General features: G+C 48.2%; 4 protein-coding genes and 1 pseudogene across 4 annotated transcripts; 3 read left to right on the top strand and 2 right to left on the bottom strand.

Moving 5' to 3' along the window:
- The first annotated feature begins 4,599 nt into the window (after positions 1–4,599).
- On the top strand, positions 4,600–5,330 carry LOC120700791. Its single transcript, XM_039985015.1, has 4 exons — positions 4,600–4,833; positions 4,913–4,969; positions 5,041–5,127; positions 5,204–5,330. The coding sequence occupies exons 1-4, from the start codon at positions 4,679–4,681 to the stop codon at positions 5,328–5,330; spliced, it is 426 nt and encodes a 141-aa protein (XP_039840949.1). The 5' UTR covers positions 4,600–4,678.
- A 412-nt stretch (positions 5,331–5,742) lies between these two features.
- On the top strand, positions 5,743–9,499 carry LOC120698776 (annotated as a pseudogene).
- Positions 9,500–11,976: 2,477 nt separating this feature from the next.
- Positions 11,977–13,220, bottom strand: LOC120698775 (UPF0603 protein OsI_019212, chloroplastic-like). The gene is made up of 2 exons (XM_039982507.1): positions 12,521–13,220; positions 11,977–12,425 (listed from the first exon to the last, which is right to left on the bottom strand). Exons 1-2 carry the CDS (start codon positions 13,125–13,127, stop codon positions 12,178–12,180), a joined length of 855 nt encoding a protein of 284 aa, XP_039838441.1. The 5' UTR covers positions 13,128–13,220; the 3' UTR covers positions 11,977–12,177.
- Positions 13,221–14,453: 1,233 nt separating this feature from the next.
- Positions 14,454–18,566, top strand: LOC120698774. Its single transcript, XM_039982506.1, has 7 exons — positions 14,454–14,887; positions 14,990–15,069; positions 15,245–15,305; positions 15,858–15,915; positions 16,489–16,546; positions 16,659–16,731; positions 18,131–18,566. Exons 1-7 carry the CDS (start codon positions 14,582–14,584, stop codon positions 18,221–18,223), a joined length of 729 nt encoding a protein of 242 aa, XP_039838440.1. The 5' UTR covers positions 14,454–14,581; the 3' UTR covers positions 18,224–18,566.
- Positions 18,567–19,166: 600 nt separating this feature from the next.
- LOC120698773 (RNA demethylase ALKBH10B-like) lies at positions 19,167–26,608 on the bottom strand. Its single transcript, XM_039982505.1, has 7 exons — positions 25,826–26,608; positions 22,863–23,008; positions 22,589–22,706; positions 21,469–21,570; positions 21,202–21,317; positions 20,390–20,544; positions 19,167–20,268 (listed from the first exon to the last, which is right to left on the bottom strand). The coding sequence occupies exons 1-7, from the start codon at positions 26,430–26,432 to the stop codon at positions 19,743–19,745; spliced, it is 1,770 nt and encodes a 589-aa protein (XP_039838439.1). The 5' UTR covers positions 26,433–26,608; the 3' UTR covers positions 19,167–19,742.
- Positions 26,609–27,378: the final 770 nt, after the last annotated feature.

Below are 27,378 nucleotides of genomic sequence, written 5' to 3'. Positions count from 1 at the left end.
ACACTGTAAGGAGTATCTATCACCTCTGCATTATGCTTCTCTGAGAACTCCTCAATAGCCTTCCTAGCTGCAATCTCCCAGGAGTCTGCCAGCTTCCTACCATAGACAGTGAGCTGCCACGAGTCCCAATCCAAGCGAGTGGGGCAAGCAGGAATCTTCACAATCATCTGACAGCGCTCGGTGCCCAGCAAGCTAGACTCGCGTCCGGAGTACTGTGGGGGCTCAGTGTAGTCAAACGCCCTGAGCATCTGCCACAGCAGACGAGGAAAGTGGCCGGTGTGGAGGGCATTGGAGTGCGCCCAACCCTCAGCGTCCACGATCACGTGCGTGAAGCTAGCCATCTGTAAGAACACATAGCACTAACATAAGTCACAGTTTTCAAAAGAAACAGGTTTAAACTTGGTAACGCAACACAAATAAATTTTTAAGAACACATAGTAAAAACATGGTGATCCAAATAAATTTTTGTGAAGCGCAACCGAAGGTAACAAAACAAACACACAACTTGGGTAAGCAAGATGCATGCCACATTCTACCGTTTCTCACCCAAACAAGTACCAAAATATGGTATACGAGAATATTCGGTGGCACAATTACGTTCTCTCCCTATATATATAGACTAGTCGTTCCTACGATCAAGGATTTATAACGCGCTTACGGAGTTAGTTTCCTGCAGAAGAACACAGAGACAGATATAAATATCTATTTCTGGACCCTTCGTGCCAGCACACACGAACGGCCCCCATGTGTCCTACGCCACACGGGTAACGCATATGCAGTTTCCCACATATTCACACATACATTACCATCCACTATAGAGATGGCACCCAGACGTTCGACGCTGAATGGGCAGCGCTGCATACGTCATAACAACGTATTCACTTCCCGTACACTCGCCTTACGGGACATCCAAGGGTAGACGTGTCCCAAGGGTCACGGTCATGGCCCACCGCATGACAGGTTTACATTTCGTAACATTGCCTTAGGAAATGGCCGTGATCACAATCACACGGCATGAAATCCGCACTCCATATCAGGCGGCAGATAGCGACAGGCTCATTTGAATTGAGCCTTATCACCTCCTCGTATGCTCAACATACGGGACCCGCGCACGTATGAAACACGTGGGCTATTCTAAGGACTACCAGAATGCTTACCTTGCTTACCTCAACGTAGGTGCGTCGTTACAGAAGTAAGGTTTAACAAAAAGTAAAAGCTGAAAGTGCTGGAATAAAATAGATACTTAGTTGCCACCTAACTTATATAACATAATTAGGGCATACGAACTATCTATTCTATTCCTTAGCGCATCTAGCGTCAACTTTTCGAAAACCCGAAATCGTTGCAAGGTAATCACCCTAGTGCAATTTAGAGCTCTGATGCCAGCTGTAGCAGCACCGTCCAAATTAAACCGGCTTAAATGCACCAACCATCATCTTAATACTTAATCAAGTTACTGTGCACTTAAAATGGTGTAACCTGACAGGCTGTCGGGTAAATCCCGATTAAACTACTGTACTCCAGGATCACAATTGCACTTAGACCCGTACAAAGACGAGCACAGGTGTTACCAGCATACAGAAATCTTCAAATTAATTTACAACACCAGTTTTACATAAAAGTCTTAAACACAAACAACAGAGTTCAAACGCACAGCGGAAGTTTAAAACTGAGTTTGAAATACAATACGATAGCTACGACGACGATAAAAGGTGAGCTCCACATCCTGCCCACCGATGTGACGCCAACCTGCCCAATCTTCACGGGGAAGATGAGGCCCACTCGACGGTCCAACCTGGAGAAAGCGGCTGTCCAATCCAGGACGCACAGATCTCCTCGAAGTCCGCAGGGACACAACCTGCTCAGAAGGGTTACAACAACAACCCTGAGTATACTAATACTCAGCAAGGCTTACCCGACCTTGGGTATACTTTGCCCATTACCTAGACATGCAAGGCTTTTTGGCTCTGGAGTTCTTTTGCTGAAAAGCTGCTAGAAGTGAATCCTTACTTTCAATATTTTAGCTCCATTTAGTATACCAAGTATTACTAAGTTCGCCTATTCATCTAAAACACACATGGTGGAACAGATTATCTTTTAGTAACTTCCAAACCAGTCTTTTCCAATCCGTTTTCGTTCCACTTTCTTACTACGATGTGACAAAGAGATCAAGGCTCTCATAACCGCGAGTCACGGCGAATCGATCCGATTTAACCTTGCAAGGTGGACCTATCTCACACGACACATGTAAGCCCCGTCGGGCCACGCGCGTCAACTGTTTCCACATTACCACGGCATCTGAACTACGCTTGCTAAAACCCAGGTGATGGGCCCCTCGCAGTGAACTCCCGGAGAACCCGGAGGCGGCATCCTATCCAACACCCGCCAACTCCCACGCCCAGTGTAGCATGGCGGAATTCAAATCACCGTTGTAAGGTGGTACATAGCTTACCGGTTTCGACTACCTCCTACTTCTGGTATGTGGTTAGTACTGTTCAATCCTCGATCAGCACTGCCAACAACGGAACGGTCCTCAATCGACACAAGCGGAGCTTACTTTCCATCCATTCCATACCAAAACCAACTCATTTCCGCCCGGTCTCCATTTCTCTTTACTCAACAATTCATTTCAAAGCCAAAGCTAAGGGATCAAGATCCTAAACTCGCGAGTGACAGTAATCACTCGACTTCTACCGAAATCCGATTTAGCAAAGCATTTCTATCGACACCTGCATACTAGTATAGGCCCACGGTACCTAGGGAAACATGCATACTATGGTTCCATTCAACTCCTAGAACATAAATGCACAATACTTAAATAAACATTGAATAATTAAAATAAGGTTATGCTCCGGGGCTTGCCTTGCAGGTCAGCGGGGTTAACTAGGTCTCCGGGGGCGTGCTCAATGGCGTCCTCCTACTGCGCTCCTGCTCGTGGCTCCTGGACCGGCTCAGCAACTAGCTCGTGGACAGCGTCGTTCGTGGCGTCTACACGAATAAAAATATGTCATGCAACAGATAGGACACAGAGCAATGCATAAGTGCTTACGATGCGAAAACAAAGTTCAAACATTTAGCCTGAAGTGTTTCCAATGAAAACAACTACTAAAACGACTTAGGTTAGCATGGATTAACAGGAGTTTGCTTTGCATGCATGAAACAATTAACTAACCCTAGCAAGTAAACGAAGTATAAATAGATCTACCCAAAAGAGCATAGCAACAGTCCATGAAACTTTTACAGTGGACTACACATGAAATGAGTAAGCCACTGCGAATTTTTCATAATTTTTAGAGTTATAGAACAAGTGGTACAAAATAGACTAGGTTAAACACAATTTGAATTTTCCCTGGAGCAAAAGTGATAAAATGCATGCTTATGTATTTTTCCTCTGAAGATCATAATTATATAAACCTAACAAAATTTGTTTGGCATTTTTTGCATTTTTCTGTGATTTTCTACGCAATTATAAACTTTCAGCCGAAAATAGAATAATTAAACAAATTGAAAAACATAAAAGAGGGGGGCTGACAGCCGGGGCCCACCCGTCAGCGAGCCCGGCCCGCCCCCCTTCCTCTGCTCCCCGCGCTCCAGGACGTGGCTGGCGGGGCGGCCAGACACCGCGGCGGCGGCGGCGGCCTGGCCCGCTCGCGGCTCGCCAGCGACGCGGCCTGGCCCGACCGCGGCCCAGGTAGCCCGGCGGAGCCGGCGCCCGCGGCGGCGCAACAGGGCACGCACTCAGCGCGGCCCGCGGCGGTGCGGAGGCAGGGCACGGCGGCGCGTGGCCGTTCCGGCCCGGCCGGCAGCGGAGGCGGCGTCCAGGCGGCGGGGTAGCGACGTGTGGGGGCCGGCGGCTGTGGGGCGCGCGGGATGCGGGGCGCGCGCGGGGCAGAGCGCAGGGCGCGCGTGGGGAAACAGGGCGGCAGCGCACTCGGAGCAGGGCGGCGGCACGCGTCGGCGGCGGCGTTCCGCCGGCGGCGGCGCAGGGCGGTCACGGGGTGGGGCGGCGCGAGGTCCAGGGAGGCCAAGCGGCCTAGGGGCGCACGGTAGGGGCGAGGGGTGGCGCCCAGGGAGGTCCGGCGGCGTGCGCGCGGAGGTCAAGGACAAAAACGAGATCGAACACAGCTAAGTAGATGTTTATTGCGCGAACGCGATTAGCGTTAACGACAAATTTGAGTCCCCAATTAGCGAGTTAACTCTTGATTAGCGAGACGATTAACACAGGGGTGTTACAAAATATATCTGGAGGTATTCACACAAAGAAGGTGGTAAAGAAGGTGAGATGTTAGGTGAAGTTGAAGGTGTTACAAAGAATCTAGTTCATTGGAGGCATACTGTTGATCTCCATGAGGGGAAGTGCACCTGTAGGCGTTGGCAAATCACTGGTCTGCCATGCACACACGCTTTGTGTATTATAACCTCAATTCGGGGTTATAATATTGAAGACTATGTTCATTAATATTATTTTGTGGCAAAGTTCAAGAAAGCCTATGGAAAATCTGTAAAGCCAATGACAGATAGGAAACAATGGCCTCAAGTTAACCCAGGGTTCAAGTTGTGGCCTCCAATTCTCAAAAGGGCAGTTGGGAGACCAAGAGTGAGAAGATACAAATCAGTAGCGGAAGGGGGCTCTGGAAAAAGAACCACAAGATGCAAAAGGTGCAAGCAGCTTGGACACATGGAAAAAACATGTAACGAGTATGTTTATGAATCTGATGCACCACCTCCTGCCCCTCCAAAACCAAAGAGAAAGAGAGGCAAGAAAAATGTCACAGTAGTGCCATCTAGTACTGCTGAACCAACACAGCAACAACCATCATTTTCTGACCCATTGTAAGATTTTTTCACTCAAACTTTATGGTGTTTGACTTAGCTTGCACATATCTCATATATATATATATACATTTCACAGTGCTACACCATCTAGAGCAATCTCCACTGTTTCTACACCAAGTCCAGTGACAAGGAGGTATTGCATTTTCCTGATCGTTGGTATTACTGTCATAGCTACAGTTTTACATGATTTCTACCTATATGTAGTATGTCAAGAAAAATGCTGGAATATGACTTATGTACACCAACTAGAGCCATGACACTAGTTTCTACACCAAGCCCTGTCACAAGAAGGTACTGCAGCTTCATTCTCTATACCATTATGCTTTTTATCTATATTTATTTCACACAACTCTATTTACATTTACAGCCGTAAGAGGATACTTGAACTTGAAGACACTATAGAGCCTGTTCAATGTCTTGCTTTATCTCCAGTTCCTATCAACGATAAAGAAAAGCCAAAAAAGCTGAAGGTTGTCAGATTCAAGAAAACATAAGCTATGTAGTGATATGTTCATGTAGTGTTGCTGTTCAAAGCATGACCTTGTAATATGTGGCCTTGTAATGTTTGGATCTGGTACTGTACTAGATAGCCTAATATGACTGGAGCATGATATTTTGTTGGACCTGCTACTTCCATTAACCTGTCATATTATTCTAAGATAAAATACTGTTGAATTGCTCTATCATATTGTCATGTTATGTTGTTCAAATATTCTCCTGTTATGGTGTTCAAATGTTTATTTGAAGAGGCAAGGGTATTCTTGTCCAGAAATGTTGTTTTCTTACCTGTTTGAGTGAAATATGTTATTATACCAGCTATAATGTCCAGCAGCAAATTGACATGTTTGAGCAATGTGTTTTGGGAAAACCCTTCTTTCTTAATGTCCTATGGCAAAAGCCACAATTGAATGGTGTCCGGCAGCCAATTTTCCCTCCTCACTACTTGGAGTAGTAGCAAGCTGCAACACAACACGGCGGAGCGGAGCGGAGTGGAGTGGAGTAGGGAGCTGGGCAAGGGAGCCCCAGCCACCGTCCCCGTCCCCGCCGCGGCCATGCGTCTCTCGGTGGTGCTCCTCGTCGTGGCCCTGCTCTGCCTTGGCGGCGGCGGCGGGCGCCTCGTGGCGGCGTCCACGGACTTCAACTTCCCGGCGGTGTTCAACTTCGGGGACTCCAACTCCGACACCGGCGGCCGCGTGGCGGCGGGGTTCGAGTCCATCCTCCCGCCCTACGGCTCCACCTTCTTCGGCGGCCCCGCCGGCCGCTTCTGCGACGGCCGCCTCATCCTCGACTTCCTCAGTATGCTCCCCTCTCGCTTCCATTCTCTCCCCAACTCCATGTTCCTGAATTAGCTCGTTAATTCTATTAAATGTAACCATCTGGAACTGCGCCCGAAAGAATCGGTGCACGGGAGGTTGGATTCTACTTGAATTGCCTGAATACAGTCGTTACGCGGCATTGATTCTTGAAGCTGCGCTGTTCATGTTCAGTTCTTGGCAGCAAGTAATTTGTCGGTGTACGAACGATATGGCCTGTCGTTGATTCTTGATGACATCGCGGCCATTTCGTCCGGGGGCGGTTGTTGGGAAAAGGGCGATTTAGTTAGGATGGTCTGTGGCCGGACACGACAAGTGCGTCCCCGTGCGGTGGTTAGAAGTGGACATTGAGGCATCATTGCAACTTGTAAATGGTCCTTGCCTCCCTGGTGGCTGTATGCTCTGTTCTAACGCCGGTTGAGGAACTGTGCTTGTTGTATGTGGTCCAGTTCCTGCCATTACGGGGAATTGCTGTTCGTCGCGACATTTTCGTACGATTCGGTAGATCTGCAGGAAAGCGAGTGTCGCAATTATAAAGAATTGCTGTTGGTTTCTGCTTAATTTCTGGTGAGATTTACTAGTTTGTCATAGGCTGCCTTCTTTCATGGGTCTACTGAATTAGCCCTCACATGTGCTTGCATTTAAGCAACTTGAAACGAACCATAGGGGCTTGCCCCTCCTGTTCCATCAAAAAACTTGAAACGGACCATGGCTGACAGCTGCTTTACATTGATTCTGAAATCATTGATAAATTGTAGGATTCCGAGGGGTAAGTGGGTAACCAAGAAGCAAAGAATTTCATCTGCATATTAATTGTACAGAAATGGCATACAAAGTGATTTCTGTACAGATAGCATCAAAAGGTTGAGTTGCTGGCCGCTCAGTTAGTGCAGTATCAGTTTTGTTAGCCAAAAAAAAACTTTTCAGAGCTGTATATAGTTTACAAACAGAATAAGTTGGCCTACTCATATTACGAAGGGCTTGATGGGCTAATGCATTACCCTTTGCAGAAATTTGAGTTTGCTGAGAGCGTTCCATTATAAGCATCAATGTTCTTTAATATCAGCACCAAGTTTTCAGCTCTCCCTTTTCATTTCATAGAATTTTGCTGTCTGCAATCTCATTCTTGTTCATAAACTTCTGCAGTGGAGGCAATGGATATGCCGCTCAACAACAACAACAACAACAACAACAACATAGCCTTTTTTCCCAAGCAAGTTGGGGTAGGCTAATGGATATGCCGCTCCTCAATGCATATTTGAATTCTCTTGGTGCACCAAACTTCCTGACTGGTGTTAACTTTGCTCAAGCTGGGTGTTCAATCACACCAGCAAAACCAACATCTGTCAGCCCGTTTTCATTTGGTCTTCAGATTAAGCAATCCTTTGCCTTCAAGGACAAAGTTACTAAGCTCCTGTCTGAAGGTATGGCAGTTTGCCTCTTAGGCTTCACTTTCTGAACTGTGAATTGCAAAGCAAGATAGTAATATCTTCTGCTATCTCACAAGCATACAACATTATAACCTTCTCAGCAAAGCAATGGGCATCGTCACTATAAATAAGCAAACATAATGTAGAGTATTTACAAAGAAACAACAATTCTTCAGATATGTCAAAAGACCAAAGAAGCTTCTGTTATTTCATCAGAGTAAATGAGGCAATCCAATAAAACGTGGAAAGAGTTACACATTTGAATATTATACTTAACATAATACTAATTATCTTACTCCATGGTGTTGTAATAGGTCTAGGATTAGGCTATCTGAATGGTTTGTGACAGCCTTCCATAGTTCCATCATGTTAATTGCTTTTGAATTAATATATATCAACTGGAGATTTAAGAATTCAAATCTCATTGATACCAAATGTTGGTGAAAGTAACTTCTTATTTTACTTTTGCAGGAGATATGTACAGGCGATACATTCCTCAGGAAGATTACTTTTCAGAAGGACTCTACATGTTTGATATTGGGCAAAATGATCTTGCTGGTGAATTCTATTAAAAAAACAGAGGATCAAGTCATTGCATCCATTCCAACAATTTTGTTGGAATTTGAAACTGGGCTTAAGGTTTATAAAATATATACACTTTCATCCTTGCAGCTTTCCATCCTTCTTTTTCCAGTTTTGTTAATAATTCTGTACAAGGCTGGATTCTGATATAATCCACTTAGGTTCTAAAGTTCTGCATTTTCATTCTGTACATTGCCTTCTTTCTATATGCTGTTTTGGATAAGAAAGTGCTTCACATCTAACTCTTTTTCTTTGTTCCTTGTTAATTTCAGAAACTATATGACCAAGGTGCTAGGAAGTTCTGGATTCACAACACAGGCCCTCTTGGCTGCTTACCTCAAAACATAGCCTTGTTTGGTAAAGACCCATCCCAGCTAGATGAGCTGCACTGTGTAGCAAAGCACAACCGTGCTGCAAAACTTTTCAACTTACAGCTGCATGCACTTTGCACAAAGTTGAGAGGTGAATTCGCCGGAGCCAGCATCACTTACGTGGACATCCACACTATCAAATACAACTTGATCGCCAACTACTCTCGATTTGGTATGCAGCATACACTTCTATTTTGTGTGATTATCATGCATCCAAATCATTCAACAAGATTTGTCGTCATACTGCAGCACTATGAAAAAGATCTCTCGAGTGTTATGCATGCTTCAAAGAGAAGTCTTATAATGAAGTGGCACTATCAATCCTGAACAAGTGCTTGCAATAATAAACCCCACTATAACAGGTGGAAATAAAGATGCTTTAGTTTTTTGGGCATTTTGCATCGCTCTGTTCACACATATGCACTATTGTCCGTTGTTGACTTTTGTTTTGTGGATTGTGACATTTCACTCAAATGTTAGTGTTGTCAGCCTGCTGCTAGCTCATCAAGAAATTAAAGCAGCTGTTTTCGTGAACAATAACTGAAGAAACAACTCTAATTAATATCTGCTTTTCCTTCTTGACAGGGTTTGAGCATGCCACCCAAGCATGCTGCGGATATGGTGGTCCACCCCTGAACTATGATGGTAACGTGCCATGTGGACAGACAGTGTCTTTGAATGGTAAATTGGTGACCGCAAAAGGGTGCAGCGACACTACTGAATTCGTCAATTGGGATGGGATACATTACACGGAAGCTGCAAATTTCCACATTGCATCTCAGATACTGACCGGGAAATACTGACCCTCCATTCATCGACAAGATGCCATTCGTCATAAAACCTAGATTCTAAGTAGCAGCATACACTTGTTTTCTCTTTGATCAACCACTTTAACGGCATTGGTTGCGGATACGATGTATTTATTACTTGTTAATAATCATATGTAGCTCTATCTCAAAAGGGAACACTACGGGAAAGATCACATTTGCCGTGCGCCATAATATTTGCCGTGTGTCCAATGTCGGGCACACGGCAAAAGTATTGTTTGCCGTGTGCCGCATATTAAGCACACGGCAAACATAGGGCACACGGTAAAAGGTGTGTTTGCCGTGTGTAGTTTAAAAAGACACACAGCAAAATTTTCAATTCCGCTACACCTGTCCCACCTTTGCCGTGTGCTTACGGATTAAACCCACGGCAAAATTTAAACACTCGGCAAACATTTGGAACACATAACGGGAAAAAAGTTTGCTGTGTGCCGCCCCTTGGCACTCGGCAAACAGACACTTTTGCCGTGTGTTTTTCTTGTTTGCCGTGAGTCTTGGCCGTAGCACACGGCAAACTATTAATAAAAATGTGAAATTAGCACTCCCAAATTTTTCAGGAATACACTTATTGTGTATGGACCGTGATGTTAACATCTGGTATTTTTCCAATTCTCTTTGCTATATTTAATCATTTAAATTCATTAACCACATTTCTTAGATTTAAGTCATATTTGTACTGCTAGTGACTTGAGCAATGTAGAAAAAATCATCCAAAAATCATATTCTTGTTGTTGAGTCTAATCTGAGGCAATATCCATAAAATCAGAGGCAATATCTACTACCCTTTATCCCGAACCTTGACCGGTAACATGAGGCCGAATCATTTTAAAATTTTATAAATAGCATATGAAGTCTGGAAATTGTAAAAATTTTCATGATAGAATAATTTCTTGTGCTTAGGCTATGGTAAAAAGTTGAGTAGATTTCTCGCATGTTTGACGTACACTCCTTAATAACCGAAGCATATGAGGAGAAGATTCATAGTGGTTCAGAACGGGATCGCTCATATTTCAAGTGAAAGTGATGGTCGAGATGGATTTTCACATTAAAAAAATTTCTATATGCAATATGGTATTTAGATTCCTTAATGCCAAAATTATAAGTTATCTAATTTGAGATTGTTTAATACTTTAAAATGTCATTATAATTTATCTAATTTGAAATTATAAATGTTAAAATTTCCAAATGACTTCGGATGTAAATAAGTTCTATACCAAAGTTGTAGAGCTCGACGATATTTAAAAATTTGTAGTTTACAACTTTTTCATTTGAACTCATTTGCTTGTATTAAAATGCATTGAAAGGCCATTAAAGAAACACACGCCACGTCATCAATACAAGACTTCAAAATAAAGCTCTCCCATTGGTCCAAACATTTGGAGCCGGATCATCCCCCTCCCTTTCCGAAGTCAAAACTGGCGGCTTCCTCCTCCTCTATCTCTCTCATCTCTATCATTCACGCTCTCTCTCGCTCTCGGCCTCCTCAACGACGGCGATGCGAGCGGCAACGACGGCGATGCGAGCGGCAACAACGGCGATGCGAGCGGCAGCGACGGCCAGCGACAGCTCTTCCCCGACCACCTCCCTCTCGCTGCTCCTCTCCTCCCCCCTCCGCTCACCCCTCACTGGAATAGATCGACCGGTGAGGAGGGGTGGCGGGGCGAGGAGCGGCGGCCGCGGCCAGCTAGCAGCAGCAGAGCAGCTCGCGGCGCAGCGACGGGCGAGCGGAAGAGGAGCGGCGGCGGCGCGTGGGTGCAAAGCGTGTGGGCGCGTGCGGGCGAGCGGCGCGGACGAGGGGCTGGTGCGCACGGACGGAGCGTGGCGGGCGCATCATCATTGAAGCCGGCGTCGAGGAAGGGGTGGGACGCGGGGGCCTCGCCGTCGGCGTCGACGTCGGCGGAGGGGCCAGCGGCGCGGACCAGAGCAGCGTGGGCGAGCTGGTGGCGGCAGTGGCGGCCGGCCGGCACGGACCAGAGCAGCGGTGCGGACCAGAGCGCGGCGGGCACGTCGTCGTTGAAGCCGGCGTCGAGGAGGTTGAGGAAGGGTTGGGACGCAAGGGCCTCGCTGTCGGCATCGGCAGAGCAGCCAGCGGCGCGTGCGGGCGAGCGGCGCAGACCAGAGCAGCGGTGGCGAGCTGGCGGCGGCGGCCGGCCCCTCTTTTTTTGATTTTTTTTTATGTTTCCTAATAATGTTTGCCGAGTGTGCAGGGCCAGGGCACACGGCAAACAGTTTGTGTTTGCCGTGTGCCGAGCCGTTACGGCACACGGCAAACAACCTATTCAACGGGTTTGCCACCGATACACTTTATTTTGCCGTGTGCCCAGAATTACACTCGGTAAAGTATTTGCCGTGTGCTCGAAATGTAGCACACTGCAAACAAGCTTTTTGCCGGCCGTTGTATGCCGTGAGCTATTTATCGTGTGTTACACTTGGCAAACACTTTGCCGAATGTAAACCGGACTTTGCCGGCAAACATGCACAGTCTGTAGTGGAAAAAAAAATCACATATATAGCTTGGTTTCAGTTGCCTGTTAGAGTTATCTTTTTTTTTGAGATCCCTGTTAGAGTTATCCAACTTCAGTGATTTCATCGCATTGCCCAAGTTGTCTAGTAAGAGTTTTAAGATTTTCACATTGCCGGACTTGTATTAATTAATAGAGAAGAGTGCACAGGTGTGCACTTGTATTAACCATTCTCTGTTCACCTCTAAGAATTCCTCCAACAGATCGAAGATGCTCATCCTGGGAGAGACGACGAAGTCATCTTCCTCTTGGATCGGTGTAAAGTTACTGTACAGAAGCGCGCCATGGCTCACAACTCACTTCTTGGACACGTAGGCGTAGTACTGCGCCATGGGCACGACGAAGGCGATGACGAGCAGGCCGCCGACGACGAGCGTGAACTGCCCGCGCTTCTCCTCCGTCTCCTCCTTCGTCTTGAAGTTGGACTCCCGCTTGTTCTCCTTGAACGCCGGGCCGCCCGTGTCCGGCAGCCCGTCGATCGCCGCCGCCAGCCGCCTCGCCGTGCTGACGATCGCCTCGTTGTACTTCTCCTCCGTCGCCAGCACTGCGGCGCCACGGCAGCAGCAGCTTGTTTAATGATTCGTACCTGGGAGGTGATCTAGCTAAGTAGCTCGTCGGCGGCCGCCTACACGTGCGCACCTGGGAGGTTCTCCGACACGGTGGCGTCGAGGACCTGCTCGCCAACGGCCTGGATGAAGGCCGGGCCGCCGGTGACGGCGCCCTCCTTCTGGCTGGTGACGAGCACGACGATGCCCTTGTTGCCGCCCTCCTCGATCGTCGGGTACCACTTCTCCAGCACCTGGTCCGCGTACTCGAACGCGTCGGCTTTGCTGGTGAGCTTGCGGACGGTGATGAAGTTGAGGCGGATGTTCTTGCGGGCCTCGAGGTCGCGCGCCAGACGCTTGACGTCCGACTTGGTCACGCGGCTCAGCACGCCGGCGTCGTCCACCACGTACGAGTCCACGGGGGGCCCGTCGTTCAGCACGTCGAACTCCGACGCCGCCGCCGGCACGGGCGCGGGCGACAGGCTGATGGCCAGCGACAGCGCGGCGGCCGCCAGGCCGTGGTGCAGGAACGACACCGAGCTCCTGCCGGCGGCGGCGAGACCCGCACCCGCCTGCGGCTTCTTGAGCGCGCAGGAGACGGCGGCGGGCCTCGACGAGACGGTGGCGGTAGCGGCGAGGGCCGGCCTCCTGGAGCCGCGGAGCGGGGCGAACAATGTGGAGGGGGAGAGGAGGGTCTCCATGGCTGCCGCGGGAGCTCTCGGGGGAGGAGGGGAGGAATCGCGCTGGCTTGTGCGGGCTGAGATCGCTGGAGGGGTTCTGCTGCGGCCGTTTGGTCTGGATTGTGATTGGGTGGCTGGGATTCTGGAGCCGGATAAGGTGAGGTGCCAGCTTGGACAATAATGCTTGTCTGGATGTCAGAAAACATGACTAGTGTGTCCACGTGTCAGGCTGACATGCGCCACGGTCACAGCGTCTCACTGTGCAAGTGAAGGACCCAACCGGACGCAGCAGACTTTCTCGTGGCAAACTTTCTCTGTTTCTAGCAGCAGACTCATCTATCATAACGGAGTTCATCGGCATGTTAATTTCCTTGACAAAATTTATCGTAGTTATGGTGGACATTTTGTCCAGCATAACAATCATGACAAGCCACATGTTATGGCACAAAAATATTTACACTATCACCATGAAACAAACATGCATTCCTTTCAGTGTGATTAGTACTGGGAGCCTAGCTAGGAAATTTCGGTGGCACAGGAAATGAAAGTTTAGAGGACCAGAAGAGCAACTCCCGCTCTCCCACCATTTCAACACAAAACATCTATCCTCCCACCAATCAATTCTCAAATGATGTATAAGAATTCTCTCTTAAGGTCTCTTAATCCTCTTCACGAACCAATAAAAAAGGATTAGGACTAAAAACCAAATCCATATCTTAAGTCAACCTCCATTGCTAATTTCCATTCTCTTCCCCAAATGGTTGCCTAGATTATCCTTTTGGGAGATCATCCTTGAGCAATAAATAGTGAGATGAAAACTAATTTGTAAATAGGTACAGTAATATTTGTGGTAGGGAGGGTTTGTTGGGTCCAGGAGGTGTCTCTGTGCCCCTATGCTAATAAGATATCAGCAGACCGGACGATCGGCTGTCATCCGTCATAAAGTTGAAAGGATCAACAGTGTGAGCGAATGAGCGATGAAGATGGCAAGAAAGCATAATAAAATGGGTTACCATTGTAAAAATTAGCAGTAGGTGAATATATTACTGGCAGTGAACACATATAGAAGTCACACATAAAAAGAATTTTGAGTTAGATAAAATTGACAGTTATGATAAACTATTAGATAAAATTGACAGTTATGATAAACTATGTGTACTTGCTTTTTTGTTGCAATTAATTTTCTTTATAAGAGTTGCAAATTAGGGCAGTTGAGAACTTGCTTCACCATATTACACGTTAAGAATTAATCTTTTTTAAGGAGTTGCAAATTAAGTTGGAGCGGTTCAGCAATATTTTCACGATTATTATATGTGTAAAAACCACACTTCCGAGTGCCCCCCCGTCCGTTTCACGAGTGGCCTCGGCGTCCAGTCATGGACTAAGCCTCTGCCACTTATCCAACATCGCCCCGTGCTCCCTCTCGCCACGGCTGTCCAGACGACATCGTCTGCGCCGCGGCTCGGGGCGGCGCCATGCCCGCCGCCGCTCTCCTCCCGCTCGCCCCGTCGCCGCTTCACCCGAACCAGCGGCGGCAGCTCTCCCGCTGCGGGGCCTCGCGCCGCTGCTTCACCATCCACACCGCCGTCGCCATTGCCTCCGCCGCCGCCGCCTCGGCAGCGGCCGCGGAGGCCGAGGCGCCGCCAGCGCAGGCGTCTCCCTCCAAGCAGGGGTCCCCGGTGCTGGGCGGCATCGCGAACACGAGGTCGTGGTCGCAGTTCTACGGCAGCGGCTTCTCCATCCGCGTGCCGCCGTCCTTCGACGACATCCTCGAGCCCGAGGTGCTCAACCCGACCCACTGCCTCCCCGCCTCGGTTTCCTCTTCCTCACACGATTAGGGTTTGATTCCGAATTGGTGAACGCTGACTCCTTCCGCGTCTCAGGACTACAACGCCGGGATGACATACTACGGCGATAAGGCCAAGCCCCGGGCGTACGCGGCCCGCTTCGTGTCTCCAGATAGGTAGGTAGGTAGGTAAGGCCTCGCTCTGCTCCATGAACTGCAGCTCTGGTATTTCCAGTTTTGTACATTGATTTGCGGTAGCATTTGTACTGATTTTGTCAGGAATGAATTTTAGTGCTGGTTGCTGTGTTGTACTGCATGCTAAACACAGAGTACTATCCTTCGTTTGATGCAGGGAGGAACTCATAAGCGTGGTGATTAAGCCGTCAAATCAGCTCAAGATCACATTTCTAGAGGTTCTTATAAGAGCTTTGCCATTTTAATTTTTGTCTCCTTGTACTGTACCCGCATTTGAAATCGCCCCTGAATTTACCTGTCTCTGCACCATCATCTAGTCAGAAGTGGCATGTCATTTCAGAGCAGGCCTAGTGATGAGCGTTTCTCACTCTCACATCTGCTGAGAACATTCTGAAAAAAGTCCTTATGCCTGAACAACCTTGCGAAAAAGAGTCAGAACAAGTGCAGTTTTGTAGACTCACTAGCTTACACTTCTTCAAACTTAGATGCAAGGACTCCCACAATAGACAGTTTAGAGCTATTAGTCTGAACTTCCAAAGTTTATTGAGTTGAATGTTGAGCAATAAAAAGGCACTCCAGAATAGGTATGAATGACCAAAACACTTTTTTGTAAAGAAAATAATCAATTAATATGGCCTCTATTACCTGACACACTGGAGCTGCTGCTGATTGCGTTGCTCTGTACCTAAATCTAGACTCACAATTTAGGAACTTTATATGATCGGTGCATGACAAATTTTGAATGATGTTCCACAAATATTGTTCTGCAGGCAAAAGACATAACTGACTTGGGCACCCTAAAGGAGGCATCGAAGATATTTGTACCTGGTGATTTCTGTTATCTTAGAGTTAGATGCTGGGCTGTTTTCTTTACAAGCAAATGAAAATGGACACTGTTAAAAAAAGAGAGATGACAATGAACATGAAGTGTTCAAATTTTCACGTATCAATTATGAAAGTGTGGGGCCTAGATTATTGTAGTTTTGTCATTCTAAATTTGATTATTCATTTATGGCCTGCTTGACATATGTCCACAGCTTTGACTTACTATGCATCTAGGTTTTGAAAAGCTAGCAAAAAATGCACTACTTACTGCTTTCATGATGAGTTGCACGCATAGGCCTGTTTTTTGCATGCTTCAATTGTGCTTTTCACAGCTTTCTTTAACATCATATAATTTTTAGATGATGTAATGTTGCTATTTCCTTAAACTTCATTTAGTCAAATTGTTTTCTTTCCATTACAGAGATATGGAGTGAAAAATTAATTCTAATTCCAACACACGGAAAAATTTACAAGAAAGTATGAAGCGAAAATATTACAGTAGAAGTTATTAAATTCTGAAGCATAGACACAATTTACTAATCTGGGGAGATTTGACATATTTGTTTCATTTTGCAGCTGGTGCAAAAGTGTTCTCAGCTCGAACAATTAAAGTTAAGGACGAGGAGGATATTAGGTAATATTTGATCTTTATCCGAAGAACCAATTAAAATATTTGTTCCTAGTTATAAATGGTATCCAAATTTGGAAATTCCTTGTAACTTTTTTCTTGAGCAAATTTTCGACAGAACATATTACTTCTATGAATTTGGTCTGGACAAGCAACATGTTGCTCTAATGGCTACCGTGAATAGTGGGAAGGTATTGAGTTGTCCTTTCTATTTACATTCTTATAAACAAGTACTGAGTCCTGCAAATGTCTTGCTTTATGTCAGCTGATTAATTCTGAGATATATTCCTCCCATATGATTGCATTTACATTTTCAGTTGGATTACATCTACGCCATGTCTGTTATGCTGCTTTCTATTATTTGTTTCTTTTCTACATGCATTTTTTATCACTATTTTCTCCGCTTCTATAATACTACTATGGGCTTTGGAGTTTGGATTCTGACCTTAAAATCTCCTTTGAGATAAGATAAATATATATACAATGGGGCCATATAGGCCCAATATATATATGCAAATCTTAGTTATGATATACTTTAACACCCACCTCATCTCCAAATTGACAAGACAGTCTGAACTCGTGGAGCTTAGAGAGACGAAAACAAGCTTTGAATTCTGAGCCCTACTATTGATGTCAGAAGCTTGAAACTTAGATGGTACATAGTGAAGGGCAATAGCTGATTGTTACATTTGTGGTGACTGAAGGAGCTATTGTGCTTGATCAACTCTGACAACTCATGCAAATATGGAGTTTGTCATTGATCAACTGGATCACTTGTCCTGGTTGAATCAGAACAATTGGGAAAGACTCAAACTCTGGACAAAGGCGCACGAGGAAGTCCATCAAGTGGAACTTCTGATTGAGTTTCTCCCTGGCTTCGGAACAATCACATGCATAACAAGTCTTCAGCATCATGCAGTCCAGCTGCCATGTGATGCGTGTGAACGCATTGTAAAAATCCTGGATGGACATGGACGATGGACCTGCTGCCGCAGCACACGATGCCTCTCCAGAAGAGACACTTAAGTGCCCAGTTGTGCTCATAGCACTGCTTAAGATACTCCCACATATCTCAAGCCGACGAGAGACCAATGAAGCTCAGCCACACGGGTTCCTCCACGCTCAGGCACAAGATGGCCATATCGTCACTCATCCGCCAGTCCGCAACAGTCTCTGCGCCAACCTCATCCTCATCTGGAGCCTTGTCAGTGAGATGGGATGCCATACCAATGCCCCTGAGTAGCATGCAGACTGTACATGCCCATATGTGGTAATTCTGCTCATTCAGCTTGACATCTAATAATGCCAGAAGAGCATGAGCATCGCCGGAGGCCATAGATTAGGAGAGCAGCAAGGATCATACCGCGCACATGTAGTTTTTTTTACGTGATGGAAGTTAAATGAAAAATGTTGATCCTCTATAATGCAAATTAAAATTCTGTATAGCATTAAAATTTTCCTTACAAAAGACGTATGCCAATCTGTATCCATTTCTGGTACAACTCATCGCCTTACACAATTGCTTTACTCGGCACTTTCTGGTCTTTTTGGCTTCAGTTTTCTTAAACTTTCGTTGTCATGTGGATACAGACATACATCGCCGGTGCTACCGCTCCAGAGACAAAATGGGATGACGATGGTGTGAAGTTACGTTCCGCCGCTGTATCTCTGTCCGTTTCATGATTCTGCAAATACAGGACACCGAAAAGGATTATGCTACAGCTTCGGGTTCAGCAGCATGCATAGAGGGATCGATCGTTACTGAGCTGTACTGTCCTAGTCATCGAGAGAAGGTAAATAGTTGTAGTGTCGGCAACAGCAACAAAAGCATAATTTTTGTTATGCATATAGATATATATCATATTTACGTGCATAGCAAAATCGATGTATCTAGAAAAGCCAAAACGACTAATAATTTAGGATGGAGAGAGTAGGCGAGACTCTGCACAACATATTTCGAAATTGGAACTAGATATATTGCCATGACGAATAGCATCTGTCATAATTGAGTTTTGATTATTAAATCTTGTTTGCCTCTACATTTTTTTTCAATACTGACATAGGAGTGGCACAAAAAGATAATTTTCACTTGATCCCCTTCAGTTAATCTTCAGATATCAGATGGTCCGTTCCATCTGGATTGCATCAGCGTCTGAAGGTCTGCTAGATTCCCTGATCGGCGGCCTGTTAATCGGCAACTTGCCATGATTTCCTCCTGGAGATATGGCTTTGCATTTCAGACTTCACACTTCTAGCAAGAGAACGTCTCCCCCAATTACCAGCGCAAGTTCAGTTGTGCTTATTGCTAGTACGAAGAGGACTTGTGGGCCCGGTTCTAACATGTGACAAGTGCAATCCACTCAAACCAGCTTGTTGGATTGTGAAATCCTAAGGCCGGACATATTTAACAAATACGCACATAAGCCCTGGACCCTTCGTGAATGGCTCTAGACATGAGCCTGATGACTTTCTGGGACAACCCAAATAGTTGTAGTTACGGCTCCCTCATTCGTTTATATGTTTTCAGTCCTCTTCGGCTCCAACCAGCCATGGTTACTTTTCTTCATCTCTGAATACAAACATTTCTTGTATAAAAAAAAGAATACAAACATTTCTAGCCAAGAGATTGACATAACATCAGCGGGAACATTCAACATGTGAGCAACACAAGATGCATCTTTTACCTATATAGTACTGCAAACTCAGCAGGACATGCATGCACGGCAACATCCATCAAGTTCTTCTCGGAACACGAAAAGGGGGGGGAAATGAAAAAACAAAAAGAAACTCCTGTCCTGATTCTGACCTCACCTACCCCTACACCCAATACTCTTCTACGGCCTCTGAACTCCACTACTCATTCAGAAGCCCACAAAGCCGGCTAAATTACAGGCAGACCAAAAACCCACACGAAAGCACCACTTTTCAAAGACGACGACGCGACGCTAGTCACCGAAAATACACAGGCGGGGGACGTTCAACACGACCCGATCAAACTCAACTACCCGCGCGTTTCGCCCCTTCTTTTTTGTTTTCATTTTTCTTTTTTTTTTCTTTTTTTTGCTTCGAAGACGAGAGAAGAAGAAAAAAACACTCCAAGAACGCCTACGAATTGAACGATGGCTCATTGTCATTGTCTGATTCCTATTCGGCGGTTCGATCGGCTCAGCGGCCGGCGAGGTGACGCCGGGCGGGCTCTCTCTCAGCCCTGCGCCTCGATGGGCGACATCATGGCCGAGAACCGGCGCTTCTGGATGCGCGGCGGGAGGTGCTTGTTGTAGCGCTTCGGCCCGACCGTCCACGGCAGGAACACGCCGGTTCCGCTGCGGCCCATCCGCTTGCCAACATTGCCGCCGCCGGCGGCGGCGCCCGAGGAGGCCATCACCATGGGCCTCGCGGGCGCCGCGGCCACCATCATGACGGGCGCGCGCACGGCCATGCCCCACGCGGCCGGCGCCAGCACGGCCTGCGGCGCCGGGGCGTACCCGATGATGGCGCCGCTGACGGGGGCCTTCTGCGCCAAGCACGCGGGCGCCGCCACCTGGGCGGCCGCGGCCGGCTGCGGCTGCCAGGGCGTCATGGCCTTGGTGGGCGACGGGAGCGGGCTCAGGTCCACCGGCGTGGACGGCCTGACGCGAGCGAACGTGATGCTCACGCGCCGGTTGGACGACGGGCACACCACGTGGCGCGCCATGTCGGCGCTGTTACCACGCATGACTAGGAGGGACCTGCAGATTTTTGGAAGCGTAAATTCCATGACCCATGACCACGTGTTTGGAAATACTAAAATAATTGATTTTTATTTCATCCTTGATATGATTAAATAGATATTCCAAGTGTTAAGCATACCCTTGCTTTAGTGAGAGTGTGAGGGGTCCCTTGTAGTTGCCGTTGCTGTCAGTGACGAGTGACCTGCCAAATGCCATTGTAGTCTCAGACAGCAGAAGAGTTGAAATTGGGTTGTCCAGATGAGGAGGCTTGAAGTAGGGTTGCGAGTGTTCATCCTGCCAAAAAAGGGAAATCAGTAATGTGTTAGAGGGAAAAGATTTTGCAGTTTATCAAATTGACCTACTGATACATGTTCTGCAGCGTTAAATTTCAAATGCATAAAACTAAGTTCCTAACATCAAGAGCTGCAATGAAAGCGATTGTGTACAAACAGGTTGGGGGTATTCGGCCAACTGAGAAATCGAAGCCCTACATTTTTACAACTCCTTTCAGAATGGCCACAAAAGTTATCAGATAGTAGAGGCATGGGAAGTAGATGCCATTTTTTTTATTTTTGTAACATTTGAGTAAACAGCAATTTCGATTTTCACTTCTCTTTCCTCCTATCGTAGGGTTAGCAATGAATGGTAAACAAGTATTTTTACAATCAGGGCCTCAGTGTCTATGGTAATGATCTACTAGAGGTCACTAATTTAATTTTGTAACTTTGTACAATCAGTGGTTATGGTTACTGATCTACTAGAGGTCACCAATTTAATTTTCTAACTTTGTACAGTTAGCTGGTTTTTGAAAGGTGACGGCAGGTACAAAGCTCTGAATTTTAGTGAGTGGTGCAAAGATCTGATCAGAACCTTTATGATTTTACAAGAAGCAAAGGGCACTTGGTTTCATCGACTGCCATGCTTATTTTATAAGTAAACAGCAACACCTACCTCATCAAAGAAGTTGATGATGACACTGTTTGGTTTCCTGCTTTCTGGTATTAAACGCCAAAGAACAAGATGGTCAATGACAGCCTGCAGGACGAGGGGGATTGGTTCTATGTGGCCTGTGGACAAGGAGAAAACGAGGACAGTTGTGACATCATTCACGAGGGCATTTCATTGTCTGGAGATGCGAAAATATGTTATGCCACAGAAGCATATTCTTGCCAGACTAAGCAAGTAGAAGAAAACCAGGTATGAGTCCTCGGAACATACAATTAGATTCCTCTGTGGTAGGTTGAAATAATGGGACACCAAGCTGAATGATCTCCCTCTTGTTTCCTTTGATCTGCTTGTTGAAGAATATGAAAGTCTCACCTAAATTTGAGAAAAAAAATGATAAGCACCAAGCTGATTCACAGAAATTGACCAGGCATAGAACCATATAGTCATTCACCAAACGTTTTCACATAAGGTCACATTTCAAGACATAAAATAGATGGCACACTGGCCTGAGATAACCAGAAAATTAGTCATTTTCATGTTCAGGCAGCTTACTTGGATGTGATGTTCGGCCAAACCCCAATAAGCAAACCAAGGTTGTCAGTTCTATGTTTGTTTCATAAGGAGGAATCATACTCAGGAACTTAAGAAGTCTGGGAAGTTGAGGTCTTACTTGGATCAACATTCTGTTGTGCATGAGTGCACGACTTTGGACGGACGTTAGCATGTCTTGGCACGACCTATTCCAATAAAACAGAAGGATCTAATACGTTACTAGTATTAAATTATATATTCAGTTCAAAGTTGTTGCTTTGATTCAGAGAGGTCAACTTCAAGTTAGCTTTAGTTAAGGTAAGGCATCAACTCGGTTGGTGTCATAGCCACTAGGTTGATGACATTACTTATTTGTCAGATTCAAGTTCTACTTTACCTAGATTAGAATGACCAGCAGCTATATATATAGAAAGATAGATCAGTACTAGTAATCTAGTTACATTAATTTCAACGTCTTAGATTTTTCCTGTTTCTATAATATAAAGCACAGGTGATAATTGCTAGGACCTAGGACCTGTAGATCTCTGAGCCAGTTAGCACGAAAGTATATCAGACAAAACCATCACCACTGGTAGAAAAGGTAATGGAAGCCTGAACTAGGACCACAGTTAGCTGCTATGCGTAAGAGCATTTTTGGTATCTTAAAGCATCAATCATGTGATACCAACGATATTTTATTTCTTTTAGAGACATACCACATATTAGGGGATACCAATAGAAGTAACCAGAAGAACAGGTCAAGAAAAACTAAACAACACCAATGAAAATAAACACTAAATTTTAGAGACTTGTAAACACATTCAACAAGAAAACTCCTGAAACAAAAAAAAAAACTTACCTGAAAGTTCTCCATTTCGGCCAGCCTGACGAATTTCAGTGATGAAATCGGCAACTTTCATGATCTCCGATGTTGTAAACACATCTTCATATATCTTCAAGCCTTTCACAACATTAACCTGGTGATCACACAAGGTCATGAACGTCAGTCAAGAAAGAGTGCCTTCAGAAGAAACGAACTTTAATAAGATGAACAGAAGTGCTACTACTTCCTACAGCATCTCCTAGTCCTTCTGTACAGAAAGATTGCCGAGTGGTGTAAAGTTGGAACTCGCCATGTGCCCCTTCACGGACTCCTTGGCCACGAAACCTTTCTGGATCTTGATCCTCTCAGGACGGGCAATGCACTCCTCATGGTCAGAGCAGATGGGATAGCTCTCTGGTAGGCTGTGTTCCCCTTGAGATCCTTGATCAGTATGATCTGCTAAGTAATATATATCTCAGAGGCTTCCCAACCATTATTTGGAATTGGATATGTACTACGTGTTGCAACAAAAGGAAAACAAATAGACACCAAATTCTATAACTCAAATACCTTGTTTCACATATAACTTCTATTTTACCGAGTACCAAAACTTTTAATTCCAAAGGAAGCAATAAAACTGAACTAATGCACTCACAGGTACACCACTGACTTCAGATATTTGGAGATAGCAAAACATAAAAACATCACTTGCACTTTTATGCTTGAACATGGACTAGAGAACAAAAAATCCTTTTCAGTAAAACAAAAAATAAAACCTATATTCGATCTGTGCTTTTCACGCAGGGCATAATTTTGATCTTCACTTGTTGGCAGTTTGCTAGTGGGCACGGTCACTCAGCACCAACAGGTCCAATCTATCGCCCATTCGAATTTTAACATATCGTTCTGACATCTCCTGCTTTACCGCCCTTTCGATCTTCAAATATATCCATCATATCGCAGGAAGAAATTATCTCGTTTTTTTGTGGAATCCCAACCTGCAGGACCCTTTTCGGTGTCACTTTCTACGGACTACAGCATGAATGGAGAAGAAAAGGTGGCTTCCGTGATAATAACGTGATAAAGAGAAGAGTGCGCCTAGACAAGAGATTCGACCAAGTTGAAAGAAGCGAACACGGGCATTACTAGTACATGGCAAAAGTGCAGGGGCACGCACCAAACGGGAGCAGGGACCAGCAGAGTATGGTACATGTTCAATTATTGGGTGAAGACGGGTATAAAGATACACTAGACCACTCTACTGAAAGCACGCCTTTTATTCCATCCTTTTGCAATTTTCCGCCGCACGCACAAGAAGACCACCAGACTTGTTTTCTTGCATCTATTTTTTTTTAAGAAAAAGGCCATGGTCCATCGGATGTCAATTTGGAGGAGATTGCCTGAAATCTTCTAAAATCCAGACCGGTTACAAACGGCCAGCTGACTTTTATAGCAGCAACTGGACAAAGCTTAGACACATGATCGCATCATCAATGGACAGCGCATACACCAACCACGCTGTTCTAACCCCATTATTAATCAATTCCGCAGCACAGCTCAATCGTGCATGTGCGGAGAGATTCAGGAAGGTCCAAAAGGCTCTCCGCACACCTACCCCCCTGAGGCCCCGGCGGCCGCAGGCGGCTGGAGAAGACTCGACTGGGGGCCGCCAGTCCCGCCACGGGCCACGACTAACCCCCCGGCCGTGTCTTTCCTCGACGACGAGATGGCGCCATACGGAGAAAGGAGTTATTTCGCGAAGCCCAGCGGCTGCGCCCTCGTGACAGTACAGTACCCCCCCAGCAACTGGCTGATTGGCACGGGGGGTCCCACGAGGCAGTTGCCCGCGCGCGACCACGTGTGCGGCCCGGCCTGGGCGGGGCGGCGATCCGATCGGCGCCCCGGTGATCTGGGGCCAGGTGGTCGGTCTCCCCGCGGCGCGGGTCATGTGGGTCCATTTACTCGGCTCACTCACTCCCTTCCCAGCGTCAGAGGCCACGCACACGCGTGCGACACGACACCGGGGCGCTCGAGTTCAAGGGCCGCGCCGCTCACCATCACGGCCCGCCCCCTCCCCAATTCTCCATCAAGTGAGGACCGATGAAGTCACAAGTTTCGTCGAGGGCCGATCTCAGACCGACACATGCCCCAGCTGCGACATTCTAGAAGCCCGCGCGCCGTCTGCAGTGCGGACAAGGCAACGGCCAACCCCAGCGCCGCTGCACCACCTGCGTGCGCTCGGGTCACCAGGCGCTCTCGCTACAACCACGCGATGGTTACGAGGTCGCTGGGAGCCGAGCAGCAGGCGCGCGGCGGCCGCCCTCGGCCAGGAAGGCACAGCCAGCGGGCGGAGGCGCCCGAGTCCCCCCGGCCGGCGGCGGCGGCGTGCGGGAGCAGTAAACTAACATTAATTAATGGCCCCACGCCCACGCAGCTCCGCTAAACGCGTCGCGTCGCGTAATTTCCAAGAGGCCGCCCGTACTGCCACCAGTACTTTACATCGGGACCAGGCCACCCCTCTCACCTGACCAAAAAGGGGTGGTGGCCGCGGAGCGAGCTGCCCGGGAAAGAACGGCGAGGAGAGAGAGGGGTCGTCGTCAGCGAACGGCGTGAGGGCGAGGAAAAAAAGGCCGGTAGGGTTTCTGTTTGCCCCCCGTGACGTGATCCAGCTTCACGGGCGCCACAGCTCCCGCCGCCACGACCGACGGCCAGGATTGACCCGGCCGGGGAGGATGGCGACTCGTCGGACACGAGGGCGAATTATTGGGCCTCGCACCTCGGTTTTCCACTAACCACCCGGGCGTAATGGACCCGTACGCCAGCCAGCCAGCTCCGTTTCACTTCGGAGCCGATGCCGCCGTGCGCTGTGCCTGTGCAGCAGCAGCTTTTAAGAAAATAGCGGCATGATAAAAGCGTACGTAATTTGGAAGCCTTCTTAGTAGTAGTAAATAATCTCGCTCATCCGAAAATAGATAAAAAAAATCGCCGGGAAAACCCATGCTAGTCCCAATCCCGTTTTAGTTAGGCCCAAAAGGTCGGAGATTAGCGCGGGACGACTTGCGGAGGAAGCCACACCTGGCGACCAGATCCAGGAATCGTGAAGCGGGCGGAAATGGATTTTGAGAAATTTTGCGGCCCCAACGGAAACGACGACGGGTTCGGGCGAATTCGAATGCGGCGGCCGGAACAGAAGAGGGGATGGGATGCAGGAGGCAATTGATTGACGTGAGCACGGGAGGAATTAATTCCCGGGGTGGCGGTGACTGTACTTACGTCCGTCAGCGGCGGTGTCGTCTTCCGTGGAGGCGGCCTTCCGCTCCGACGAATCTCCCGAGGAATCTACCTCAGCGTCCGCCTCGTGGTACTCAGCGTCCGCGGTGGGGTTGACGACGGCGGCGCCGTCGGCCTCCTCGGACGCCGGTGCCGGATCCTGTTGTACGGGATCCTGCTCGGGCTCGGGCTCTCGTTCGGGCTCCGGCTCCGGCTCGGCGGGGAGGTCCTCCATGGGCTCGTGGATCACCGTGGACGCGGCCTCCTCCTCGGAGTAGCAGCACGACCCGGCCGCGGCGGCCGCGGCGGCGCGGGCGTCGGCGACGCGGCGCAGCTCGGCGGCGACGTCGGCGACGGGGTAGAACTTCTGCATGTGGAGGACGGGGAACCAGTTGGCGCGGCGGCGGTGGAGCGCGGCGAAGGCGGCCTCGTACTCGGCCCCGCCGCCGCCGATCTGCGCGAGGTGGCCGCACAGCGCGTCGATCATGGCGTTGGCCGCCGCGAACTCCCCGCGGAACCACCCGATCACCGCGTCCCTCGCCGCCACCTCCGCCGCCGCGGCCGAGTCCGCCGGCGACCCCGGCATGCCCGCCGCCGCCGCCGTCGTCATCGCTCCCGCGATCGCCAGCCTACGCTCCCCGCTCCCCTCCCCCCCCACCCTCACTCACTCACTTCTAACAGCCTCACAATTCCCCACGCCTTCCCTTCCTCCGCCTCTCCACCTCTCTCGCAGCTTTTGTGCGACTCGACCCGCTGGCCTTGGGAAGGAAGCAGGGGAAGACGGTGTGGGGGTCTGCCTCGCCCCGCCCCCCGCTCGTATAAATACCTCGGCGGGCGCCCGTGCCGGGTGACGTGGCGGCGAGCCGGGGGCGCCTCGCAGACGCGGATCCGGCGACGAGGCTCCACATTGCGGTTAGTTACGGCCGGGTCCGCTTTACGGCTTGCGCCCTGCGGGGGTAGGGCTGGGTCGGGTCGGATCGGGTGGGGAGCCTCGACTCGGCCTACGGGGCGCGCGTGTAGACCGCGCGCGCCACCCACACCGGCCCGGCCGCCGCGGCTCGGCCGCTACTCCCACCGGCCTTCCTGGGAGCCATGCCGTGCGGCGCGGCCGGGGGGCTTGGCCGCTTGGGGTCCACGGCAGCAACCAGGGTGGTGATAGCCATATCCCCCGTTCGTGGGCGCGCGGTCCGTTGGACCAGGAACGATCCCGGCCGTCCGTTTCCGAGGCCCCCACGGAATGTCCGGTTTCCTTTGGTTCTTGCCCGCGGGAGCATTCCCCTTGCAAAGCGATTTCCTTTTCTTTTGCGAAAAGGATGCTGGCGATTTTTTAGATAATTCTGTAGGTATACGACTCTAAAATATTATAAAACCAGCTTTTTCAGTTGGGAAGAATCGGCTGGAGTGGGAGCTGCTGCTAGAACTGTTTTTTTATTGTTGCTACAGTAAATTGTGGAGGAGAAGCTAACCAGCAGCAGTCACCTCGTCTGGCTTTCCAGCCCAGCCGAACAAACTGATTGTTTTCAATGGGATCATAGCAAGTCGACAGAGCTATAACT

Source organism: Panicum virgatum, chromosome 3K (genome assembly GCF_016808335.1).
Source record: "Panicum virgatum strain AP13 chromosome 3K, P.virgatum_v5, whole genome shotgun sequence".
NCBI classification, from domain to species: Eukaryota; Viridiplantae; Streptophyta; class Magnoliopsida; order Poales; family Poaceae; genus Panicum; species Panicum virgatum.
Note: the sequence above shows the minus strand (reverse complement) of the source record. Positions and strands in the feature narration are given on the sequence as shown.